Source organism: Neolamprologus multifasciatus, chromosome 12 (assembly GCF_963576455.1).
Source record: "Neolamprologus multifasciatus chromosome 12, fNeoMul1.2, whole genome shotgun sequence".
NCBI classification, from domain to species: Eukaryota; Metazoa; Chordata; class Actinopteri; order Cichliformes; family Cichlidae; genus Neolamprologus; species Neolamprologus multifasciatus.
This window is the reverse complement of record NC_140450.1, coordinates 16,096,600-16,109,303: the sequence shown is the minus strand read 5'-3', so window position 1 is coordinate 16,109,303 and position 12,704 is coordinate 16,096,600. Positions and strand designations below refer to the sequence as shown.

General features: G+C 39.9%; 1 protein-coding gene across 7 annotated transcripts in view; it reads left to right on the top strand.

Moving 5' to 3' along the window:
- The window catches only part of frmd3 (FERM domain containing 3), a 59,833-nt gene that overhangs the window by 40,154 nt on the left and 6,975 nt on the right, over positions 1–12,704 (top strand). For all 7 annotated transcript variants that reach the window (XM_085179005.1, XM_085179006.1, XM_085179003.1 and 4 more), the window contains 4 exons: positions 603–691; positions 2,266–2,340; positions 4,643–4,711; positions 4,870–4,994. In XM_085179005.1, the coding sequence (XP_085035131.1) occupies positions 603–691; positions 2,266–2,340; positions 4,643–4,711; positions 4,870–4,994 (358 nt within the window). The remainder of the gene's footprint in view (positions 1–602; positions 692–2,265; positions 2,341–4,642; positions 4,712–4,869; positions 4,995–12,704) is intronic.

The following is a 12,704-nucleotide window of genomic DNA, read 5'->3' as shown; positions in this document are numbered from 1 at the left end:
GTCCTGGCGCCTTCACACACCTGTGAACACACACATGGCAACTGAAGCACATGTGTGTAAATCACACCTGCATACCTAATATAACTGATATGTGACAGTTTGGGGGCTGCGCAATATAGCTGATGAAGTGGGCATAGACTGGACCCTTTTACTGCTGTCAACTTAACAGTGAAGTGTTTTTTATTTTAACAGACACTTATAGTGGTATAATATCATATTCTGTTACAGTATCTCATTCTCATGTTATTGATTTCATTGCTTCGTCTCTGCCTCTATCCTCTTTGCTGAACTTTATTGATCTGGCGTCCCACGTTCCCAGACTTGCAGAGCCAGAGACTAGACGTTTACGGGAATAAATCTCTCCTCTTAGTCCATAAAAACCCATGTTCTGCAAGGTAGAAGCCTTTTAATGCTGAGCACTGTGACCGAATGACTTTATCTTGCCAAGCTTACAGCTTAGGGTCTGTGGGTCAGCATTTTGCACAGCTCCCTCACATTACGTTCAGCTCTTTTCTTGTCCTTATTCACAGTTTTTTCTTTTCCAGTAAGCTCGTTTCTCATCCTCACTGTTACTCTTTCTGTCTTTGTCCTTTTCTGTGTAGAAGAAGCTGGTGTTGACATTTCACACCTCGACCCCTGCAGCGTGTAAGCACTTATGGAAGTGCGGGGTGGAGAACCAGGCCTTTTACAAGTACGTCTGCACACACACAAACACGCACACAAATTCATTTGTATTTTTATTGAGTTTTTCCTGTAACTGCTGAGACTGTGCAGGATCAGCTTACACCAAAACCCCACTTCCAGTAGAAACGTTTTGAGCTCTTATATCGAGCCAAGATTTTGCTTCACTTCAAAACCGACGTAATTTTAGCACATTATCAGCCGTTCTCCTTAATTTACTCCCAGTACTGCAAGGACATGTCGTCATCCTTCACTGGGGAGCAGCTGATTGCTCCAAGGCCATTGATCTCATCTGCAAAGACTATTGACCCCACTGGCATGGAGGGAATGGAAACAAGGTTCATGACAAGACAAGATGCTAACATCTATGTTCATTAATGTAATTGAGAATCAAATATAGTGGGCAAGCACAACAGATCTGCTCCTTTTTGTCAATCCCAGTTCAGTGAGAATATGAGGAGAGCAGACTGATGAATATAAAACAACTGAGATGGAAAAACACAAGAGGATGTCACATCTGCAATGTAAAATTTGCACAAAATAACAACCCAGGATCTTCAAGAGATCCTGAACCGTTCATCTTTTCCTATCAGCTTCACACTTATTCATCATTCCACAACCAAGATAGCTATTCTTCATTTAAGGTTGTTCCTGAGCTTGATATTAGCAGTTGGATCTTTTGCTCATGTCTGAGAAGATGAGCCGTGTGAAAAGAAAAGGAAGAGGCACCAAACAGCAAAGTGCGTGTGGGCGTGGAGGGGGATAAGAAGGCTCAGCGGCTCTGAACAGCTGGTCTCATTTGATGGAGAGAGGTCAGGCTGAAGGAGATGAGATTTTCCAAAGGTTTGACGCAAGAACTGGAGGCTGCTTTGTGACGGATTTCTCTACGGTGGCCTTCCTCCTCCACACTGTCAGTCATTCTGAAGGTCTCCCGCTCTCTCTTAACTGCAGGCATTCTTCACTTTTCACATGCTTTTCTCTCTGCCTTGCTTTATTTTATCAAGAAGCACCATACATGCAGACAATCTTACAAAAGGAAGACAGCGTTATGAATTTGTAAAATAGCCCTTGCCCATACAACCCTGAATACTTACTTCCTAATGACAGCAGCTCATGTGTCTCTAAAAGGCGGACTGAGATGGAGTGGATGTCAGCTTGGATGTCAGACAAGCATCAGAGCCGCTAAATCAAATCAGAGTGAATTGAGTTTGTGAACGGCAGCCAAGCAGAGCTTTTCCAGCATATGGTGTCTCGTGCACGAAGGAGAGCAGACATGTGTGTGTCTGTGCTCTAGCTCCTTCTCTGCTGCACTGGAGTCTGGTTTCACATGATAAATTATATAGAATGAAACATGAAGGTTTGACCTCCAGCCATAAGCTTTTAAAAAGACACACCGTGCTGTAAGCTTGCTGAGAGGCTACTCTGTGTTCTGCGAGAAAAAAATGAGTGAAACATTATTGTGATGAGAGTTTGAGCCTTTAAAAATCTGTTATTCTGCGAGTACATGTGTTAGTCAGGGTTCAGTGTGCAAGGCTGCTGTACGTAATGTGTCTCTTTTTGATTCTTCCTTTCTGTGTCTGACAGGTGTGCAAAGTCAAGTCAGATAAAAACAGTTTCCAGCAGTAATATCTTCTTCAAAGGCAGCAGGTTCAGATACAGGTGAGGTGTATTATATGATTAAAGAAATCATAAGGAATATGTGCAAAGAGAATTGGGAACAACAGAGACGAGGGGGTATGGTAAATTTCAAGCACTGAAATGTAAAGATTTAATTTTGTGTAAAAGTGTACAGAGTGTTTCGGTCCTGCACATTGTCACCTTACTCTTTACTAACAGCAGCATCATCTTACCCCTTGCATTTGTTGCCAAAGTGACAAAAATGGATGGAAAATTAGATCATCAAGACACCAAATAACCAAGATGGGAGTTCTCGTCATTGCACATCAGCATGTACATCCCGGTTTCTATGATTTACTGACTCTAATATCACCGGAAAGCTTCTATATACTCTGTTATTGAAGCTAAGTGAGCCCTGATTCTCCTCTCAGACAAAGCTCTTTACCAGGCTTACACTTCAGCCTGCCCCATTTCATCAGCTTGCTGAAGCATTTTGGTTTAAGGGCTCAGCGATGAGTAATAGCATATGGTGGAATTTGTTCTGAAAAATGGGAATTGGTCATTTGTGCAAAACAGGACTGAGATTTGTATCCCATAAATGAAGGCAGTTTATGCAAAGCCGAGCAGATCGGGTCTTCACATAATGTGTGTTGATCCAGCTGATTCCAGTATTTCCACCAGTGCTGATGCCACTGTCTCTTGAGAAATGAAGTGCGTATATTTTATATCACCCCCTAATTTATGACTTAAACATCAGTCTAAACAACAATAGATTAATGGGTGATGAAGATGAAGAAGCCTGCTGGCTTTAAACAGTGCAGTTACAGTCTGACTAATGAAGCTGCCGACTGATGGCAGGAAACTGTCTGCTCAACAGGAACAACACTGAATGTAAGCCGAGTAGCATCAAATCTGATTTTCTCCTTTTCTTTTATGACATGAAGCAATCGGTGTAACTCAGACATACTGTCCGTGAAATTATAGTAGCACATTAAAAAACAAAAAATGCTCATGGGAAACTCTGCATTCATATGAAAAACGTCATAGACCCTTACTGCATTAATATAAATTAAGAGTATAAGTAGCAGCCAAGTGCTGCTATTCAAATGCACTTCGTTAACTGAATGATTACTTCAAGTAAAACTCATTCGAGACATTCGCAGGAGCGGACATCCCAGAAAATTCACCCCAAGGTCAGATCGTGCAGTACTCAGAGAAACTCAGACTCTATAAAACTCAGTTAGCATGTTAAATGCTAAAGTTCGCGACAGTACATTTAGATAACAACTGAACAAGTGTGGCTAGGTGAGATGGATTCTTAGGAGAAAGCCTCTTCTTTCTAACAACAAGGCAGTACAGCTTAGGTGTTCAAAATTATATCTGTCCAAAAAAGAAGACTTTTGGAACAATGTGCTTTGGACAGATGAAAGTCAAAGTGGACCGAATTTCAGCACAAACTGTGAAGCATGGTAGTATACCCATATGGAAAAGATATATATAAATCTTATAAAGTTTGTATCTGTCTTGTGTGAAACTTGTATGAAAAGCATACAAGAGTGAAAACAGATATAAGAGCCGTTGAAAAATTATATAAATGAAACTTGTATGTTTTGGATACTTACTAAAACAATATATGAAAGTTATGAGAAAGTGGCCACTTTCATGAGTAAATCATATAAGCCTTATATGATTCACTGTATGAAATAGGCCACATCTTATGCAAGTCTTTTATAAGTTTTACTATTTCTTTTCCATATGGGTAGGGTTGATGATGTGGGCTTAATTTGTAGCCACAGGACCTCTACATTTGCAGCCGTTGAGCCAACCATAAACTCCTTTGCACACTAAAGATTTCTAGATTCAAATGTGAGGCTGTCTATCAAACAACTTGGGTCAATATGACAATGATCCCAAGCAACTACAACAGACTGTCTGAAAAAGGAAGGATTCGAGGCGTTGCAATGGTCCAGTCAAAGTCTGGACCTCAAACTGACTGCAATGCTGTGATGGAACCTTAAGAGAGCTGCGCATAAACAAATACCTGTGATGTGAGAGACTTATAGAAAATGATTACTTCATATTATTGTTGCAAAAGGTGGTTCTATAAGCTACTGCTTATTTTTTCAGACGATAGCATAGAGTGAACTTATTCATATCACTGTCACAAAGGGCCTCGGGACGTTTGTATAGTTCTACAAATATGCATGTAAATGGAAAGCAGTACATTTTTTTACATACCTGCCTGTAGGGAGACTAATGACCTGCCATCGTAACATTTTATTTTCAATTACAGTATTTTTATAAACACAAACCAACCTTTAACTTGTGTGTTTTTCTGTGTTAGTGGCAGAGTAGCCAAGGAAGTGATAGAAGCCAGCTCCAAAATTCAGAGAGAGCCACCAGAAGTGCGCAGGTAAGGACATCTGAGAAATTACCTGAAGTCACACTATTTCATATAAAACATAAAAATAATGACAATTTCATCTATTGTTGTGCAGATATGAATACCAGAGTGCACATGGTGGTGTTATGTAAGGGTGTTAAAAAATGTATGACATTCATGTTTTTCAGAGCTCAGTTTGGTCAGAGTCGAAGTTTTAACTCTCTGAGCCATAAAAATCTCATCATGAACATGGAACCTTTGGTACCTGCACTGCCCTCCACCAACGAATACGAAGAGACGGCCGTAGACAGCGGTAGGAGGATACTGCTTACTACAGACCCAAATACACACAACAGACATGCACTCATGCCCTCTCTAAGAGACATTTGTGAAGTCACATAGGATCTTCCTTGTGTAGGAAGAAGTCCATGCACAAAACTCAGAGAGAGAGAGAGCTTTAATTGAGCAGCTGATGCTCCCATCTCGCCATCAATCCTGTCTCCCTGGTGACCAATTGCGACATACTAAAAATACCCTCTCATGATCCCCCCTAAGGATCCCACTATAATTCTGACTGTCTGTTTTTCCATGTGTCTACACCTTTGTGTGTTTTTGCAGACTAAGATTCCATTTTTCCTACTCAGACATAAAAGGCTGATGGGGCGTTGATGTCACCCTGCCAGGCAGGCTGCACATACTCAGAAGTTTTTAAATGAAAACTGATACCATAGATGTATCTACAAATAATCTTAGTAACCTCCACCTCAAGGTCAGAGGTCAAGTTTTCTTAAAATCTTATGAATGAGATAACTTGAGAAGAAAGTGACCTAGGATGTTCAAATGGATGAAATAGGTGCATCGGCTAAATATCTAGGATGAGTTGAGATGAGCGGTGCCAAAGGTCAGAGTTCAAGTTTTTGAAAATCTCCTTTGATCTCAATATCATTTCTCGCAGCATTTTCTTTGTGTACTTCACACATTACAATAACCTGTGAATTCACTCGCTGGGTGTCCTCATTTTAGGCTTGATGGTGTTTTAGTAGGTAAATGTGAATGTGGCTTGGACATGAATTGAGCTACTGAAATTTAGATACTTTATCTCCAGTTGTTATGAATCATGAGCTACTACATCAGTTATGGTATTCCGATTTTCTAGCAACATGCAGGAGGTATGTTTTCAAACCACGGATAGTGCCTGAGTCCTGTCTTCACTTAGCTGCTGTTGATTAGAGGATTAAAACTCTTGGTCAAAACATTGTTGTGGATGAAGAACGATTTGATGCTCATTTTACCCTCAATTAAAATTATATCCATCCAGCCAGGCACGTCTCTTCCATCGCCTCAGAGCTTCTCCTCTCCTATTACTTCAGTCAGTATTTTTCACCTCTCCTGTCCTCACCTTTAATCCACCTGAACCACATTCATTAGGTCCTCGCATGTGTACAGTGCAGTCATGCTGTTGCACCATCACTGTCTACAAATTATTTATAGACTTCATCGCTCTCTCTCATGCCTTTTTTTGACAGATTTTAAGGTCACTCCGTCGTTTTATCCGCCTCTATTCCTCTTTGTTGCTTCTCTCTGTTTTTCACTCATCTCCCTTCATCCCATTTACAAGAAAATCAATTCTTTCTTGGCTCGGGGTCAAAGACCTGCAGTAGAAACCATCTCGGCTGTCTCAGCTGGTTTGGGAGGGGCAGTAGGCAGTCATCAAATAAAGGGCCTTGTACAGGATACAGGCTGAGTAAATAACATAAGATTAAATTTGAAAATGCCTTGTTTCCTTCTGCAGTTCCTGCCTTTCCCTCTGGTAATTACATATTAAGTGATATAGTTGTAAATTATTTTAAAACATTAGAGGTTTAACAGTAAATATAATAAACTGAAGAGTTTAGAAGAAAAAAGACATTTTAAAAAGAGATGAAGACATAGATTGTTCAAATTAAGATTTTTAAATATTCATGTATGTCAGACTCACAATATGCATTAAAAATGTAGAAAGAGAATTTGAGAGAGCACTTCTTAACACAGGCGTCTTAATGTGAAGCAGGTACATCAGCCCGTGCTGTAGTCCTCCTCCCACAAGTTTCCAACATTGCATACGGGAGTTTATAGAAGCTTTTTTTCCTCACTGACAAAAAAAAAGATGCTGAGTAGAGCTAAGTTAAAATGTTAATTTATTATTAAAAATGAATTACATTCAAATTTCAACTTCACCATTTAAAACCTGAACCATGAAATAATCATTAGAAATAACAAACAAAATTGAAAATGGAGTGTTCATTGAACTAAACAAATAAAAAGAAAATGTAAATAAAAATCTGCATGTGAGTTTTTCCAATTTATTGCTTTAAACATTTGTTTTGCCATTTATTTAGGTTTTTTGTGCTAATGTTGTGGAGCTATAAAAAAACTAATTAATTAAATTCAATTCCATTAAATTTTATTTAAAAAGCACCAAATCACAACAACAATTTCCTCATGGTGCTTTATGTAGTAAGGTCAAGACTCTACAATAATACAAAGAAAACACGTGACAGGAAGCCAGTATAGGAATGTTCTGTCTTGCACTTGGCATTAAGGAGTTAATACGTAAAAATTTTGAGATGATAACCTGAAATGTGACTAATCAATGGCAGGGGAAAAAAAGGAGAAAGAAAACAAGCTTCCATGGGAGTCAGATGAGAGTTATGTGATTTGAGAGTTTAATTACGTTGATTGCTTTCACCCAACCGATGTGATTGGACGACACATCACTGTTTCATGTGCTGATTCTGCTAAGGTGGCTGACGCAAGGACTTTAAGATAAAGTGTCCTCAAGATGGTTTAGGGTCACAGTCTATATTCAGAGCACTAATCTCAGCCTTTACAGGGGAAACAGGAAGCTGACCCAAGGTCATAGCTGACCTTGTTCTGTTTGTACAGTTTGCTCCCTTCTTATCTACCACAATCCAAACACATACACTCTGACTTTTCTCTAGGAACATCATTAATGGATGTTTTATAGCCATCAGGCTTCATATTTCCGCCTCACAATCCAGGCGTCATCCATGTTTTTGCAGCAGTTAATGCAGCATGTGATCCTGTGGGTGATCCAACAAAATCTTTCATTTTCAGTCTCACAGCGAGGCGTGTATTGTAGTGAATAAAGTTGGATTGTACCCAGTTTGCTGTAGAATTCGAATTAGGTTTATCTTATTGGTGGAAAGACTCAGATAAAGAGAGGGTTGCAGAGAGGAAAAGAAAATGATCCCCCATCCCGTCCTGAGTCAGGCCTTTCCCCCTGTAATCAGTTAGATTAGCTGCCCCTTTGCCACCAGGACCACCTGGTTATATTTAGAAATTGCAGCTTTGGGCCTGATCCTCCTCTAATGCCCCCTCCACTCTTTGTTACCATCGCTGACATTCACAGGAGGGCCCACCATGTCTGTGCATGAGCGAGAGAGAGAGAGAATGTCTCTGGTGCACTGGTGTGTCTCTCACCATCTCTATAAGTGTTTGTGTATATGCGTGCGTGGAGCTCAGCTGGCAGCCCAGTCAGTCAGGCTGTGAGGGTCTTTGTACAGACAGCTGGTCCGGCTTTTGTCATCAAACTGAATGATGGAGCTTCTAGGGCACAGAAACAGCAGTGATGTTGAAGGCAGCCTCATGCAGGGTAGTTTGGAACTGGGCGACGGTCCCGGTGTCGACAACACCCAGAATTACGGGAGCAAAATAGGGGGACTCGAACTCGACACGACACCAGAGAGGCTGCAGGAAGAAGGGATGAAGCAGAGAGAGGTTGGAGCTCTTGAAGTATTCCACCCAGGAGAGGCTGAAGATGAGCAAGACTCATCGATAGTAGTGGCTGAGGCCTTGAGGTGCCAGGTGAAGATAACAACCAGGCGAAGCCTCCACCTACGTATAGCCAATCACACAAGACGGGATGTCTATGTGCGACTGGTGGGCAATGGGGGTCGCATCGCTGGATTCAGTACTGGACCTCAGAGAAATATACTGGAAGAGAGTAAGCCGAGTGGAAAAGGTCACTGTGTGAAGTTTCTTTTAGCTCCTAATAAACGTATCCTTTGACATTTTTTCCCACAGTCTAACCAGGAGGTAAACGCCTTTTAAATATGTGAGCCTGGTTAGCTCAGCAGTTTGTTGCCAGGTCTGTTGTGGCAACCGCCTGATGCAAACTGTGAATGTAAGCTGCCAAACATGGGACTCTCAAGAGGCTGCTTTAATAGAAGTGTGCATGTGTGCATAGTTTAAGTATTACTCATGTTATGGGGACTTGATTTTGTTCCCATAACATTAAACATCTGGGTACCCAGAAGTAAATCATGAAATAGGGTTAGAATTAGGTCAGATTGAAGTTAGGGTTATTGTTGAGGATCTAGTGGTACGATTAAATCTTCAGCTGCTCTTCACACCACTAGAAATACTAAATGTGGCTCGTGTGGAAAGTGTGCTGGATGGAGCGCGTGGGAAGCAGCATATATGACACCCACTCGTTAGCTGTAAATTTACAGTTCATTACCTGCTCTCTTCTCACATCTGCGCAATGTGATGTCACAGGGGCTCTGTGCATCCTGAGGACCTGACTGGTTAAAGACTGGACATTTGCATCTGACATTTACTTCTGCTGGATAATATCTGCTAAAGTTTAGCACCCTGCTCTGCATATTTACAACCTAAAATGAAATGATGATTAAGCATATGGATCAAGATAAGCCACTTCAAATATTTGATTAGTAGATTTGGGAATACGTTTAAATGAATTAAATGATTAAGATAAATTAGTAAATAGTGAAGGATTAACAAAAGCACAAGTACTGATTTTTTTAATGATAATGCTTAATAGTTTTAGTTTTACTCCGCCTATCTTTATCCCATTGGCTAAAATATCCTTTGAGCTTCATCAGTGATCCTATGAACAATTGACATGCAGATGAAAGAGGTAAAAGAAATTCCCTCATTTACAGACACAGTGAGAAAGAATTATTGCTAACCTATTATATTTCAGCATTTTCGATGCCAAAACATGTATTCTCATCATGAAAGACTGCAATCAGTTATGCACTCATGTGCGTTTAGCTGACTTAACAAAGTTATATCAATTTCACAAATCGGCGATGATTTTGGTTGAAAAATAGATTTTGTAATTCGACTGATGAAGCAGTAATCCTTCAAACAGCTCAAAAAATGAGCTTAAAAGTTTTTTTTAAAAAAAGAGCTGAGCACACAGTTAATGGAGTTGATAGCTGATTTATTTCTGAACCATCATAGAGACAAATTTACTTTTGAAGTGTTTGAGTGCTAAAGATGAGGTTACATGACAAAGATGAATCGGTCTGTCGGCACTTGCATAACAAGGGAAACCGCTGCTCTGAGTACTAGTGTGTGTGTGTGTGTTTGCATAGGCATGAGGAATCTAACACCTCAGGTGTGAATCACCTCATCTGTGGAGAGGCTTGCATGTGAGCTAACAGGACAGACTGGATCATAAATGGGAAATAGCAGCAGCAGCTGCAGCAGCAGTGATGTGTTTAGTTAAGTCAGACAGAACTCAGGATTTCTTCTTTGTAAATGTAATTTACAAAATTATTTTTACTCCTAATCTCAGGCTTAGCTGGTCATGATGTGAACTCGACAGTCCCTGCTGCATAGATTTCTAATACGTTACAGTGCAAACAGGATACAGGTACCATTTTAATGTTAGTCAGCTTTCCAATCAGTGTGTCATAAAATCAAACATCCAACTGTAATGGACACACTGCCACACTTATGAAAGATAGATTTAATAATAAGCGATGCACCTGAGGCAGTCATATGTTGCCGTGTGGCTATCAAGATTAGGACCCAATATGCAGGACTTGGAAGCAACACTGAACTCAAAATACAGCTTTACTGCTGGACTCACAGGGATCAAAAAAACCTAAGCTGAGCAGATACCAGGAATTTACTAACTAGAAAACTATACTGGAGACACATAGCACACGGGATGCAAAAAAGAGTAAGGGATGATGCAACAAAGAAAAATAACGAGGGAGGGGAAGCAAACGCAACACAAGTCACAGAAAGCAACTATCACAATAAAACAGGAAGGCATGACTGAAAGAGAACGGAGGGTTAGCTTGACATAGAGTGGGACTCTGTTCTGATTCATAATTTTACATATAATGTTTTATGTATCGTGTGCCAAGCAGTTCTTCCTTGGTTGCTTTTGCGTGCTTTCTTTTTGTCCTCCCCACATCAGATGTCTGTGGCTCAGAAGGCAGAGTAGGTCTTCCATTCGCAGGGTTGGTGGTCTAGTCTAGTAGTCTCGTCTGAGTGTTGAAGTATCCTTGGGCAAGGTACTGAACCCCGAGATGCCTTTGATGCATTCATCGGATTGTGAATGTTATTGTAAAAGTTCTCATTCATTAAAAGAAAAGCACTCGTGTAAATGTGCGAACAAGTCTTGTTGTGAGAAAGTACTTTGAGTGCTCGAACAGAGTAGGGAAGCGATATGTCAGTATCAGTCCATTTAGCATTTCAACAGATTTGAGAGCTGATTATTAAGCAGTGTTACTGGAAGAATTTAGGAAGATTTTAAATGGAAGAAAATAAGAGGAGTTTACCGCTGGTGTTGTGATGGGTAACGACCAGAGTTGGTCAAGTTACTTGAAAAAAGTAATCAGTAACTAATTACTGATTACTTCCCCCAAAAGTAATCCCGTTACTTTACTGATTACTGATTTTCAAAAGTAATTAATTACTTAGTTACTTTTTAAAAACACGATTTACAACCTGAATAGGTGATAAAGCGATAGATCTTTCAGCCCACTTCTACTTTTTCTGCATAATCCATCATATAAAATGTAATCAAATGGAAAAGTCTCTTTTTTAAACTTGTTTTATTAGTTTTAATCTTTTAACTTTATGCATTAAGCAAAATTTTTATTATATGCAACATTCTCTGCCTGGAAGAAATTTAAACCTTTTTTCTGCACATTCCAGCACATAAAATAAAATATTTTTTTGTGTTTGCACTCACTCTTTCAAATAGATGCAAGTAAAACACAGCAGAAAATAAATAAAGTCAAAGACTCAGCGGTACTCTCCCGCACTCGATATATGATCCATTGTTGACCTGCACACAGCTGTTGCCACGAACGTCGCACTCGCTTACGTCACTGTCATGAGACATTCTTGCAAAAAAATCACAGTTTTAGTAACGCAGCGTTCTTACGGGAAAGTAACGGTAATCTAATTACCGTTTTTGCAATAGTAATCCCTTACTTTACTTGTTAGTTGAAAAAAGTAATCGGATTACAGTAACGCACCCATCTCTGGTAACGACAACACATTTATGGAAAGGGAATAATCAAAAATCAAGTCCAGTGTAGAATTTCAGTACAGGCACAAACTGCAATAATTACAACTGAGTTTTGTTTTCTTTTACTGCAAGCATCATCATCATCATCATCGTCGTCGTCGTCGCCATCACTGTGTTGTTTTTCTTCTGCTGCAGCTTCCATGTTTTTGTTCCTCCCCCCTTTTTTCCCTCCCTGAGTTCACACACTTGTTGGCTTTTTGCCTGCTGTGTTTCCATGGTAGCAGTCACCACTCACTCTTCAGCACTCCTTTGCCCTTTCTTTCTTTTTTTCTTTCTTTTTTTTTTATCAATTTATAATTGAATTGGGAGCATGGTAACTCATTAGTCACTCTGACACTGAGTTTCTGTATCTGATATTATTCCACTTTCAATCAATGGATCATAAAAACATTGCAGATGTAATGTTTGTCATGTATTCTCATCAGGTTTTAACCCTTCTTTCTCAGTCTGTGAGGCTACATGTTATCTTTGTGAGGACCGGAATCTGCATTCTACTATACTTGTAAGAACCGACAGTCACTTGTGAGGACACACTCACTGGTCCTCACAAGTTTGAAGGCCTTTTTGAGGCTCAAAATGTGGTTTTAGTGTCAGGGTTACAATTAGGTTATGGTTAGGTTTAGGGTTAGGCATTCATTTTTAATGGTTAGGGTAAGGGGC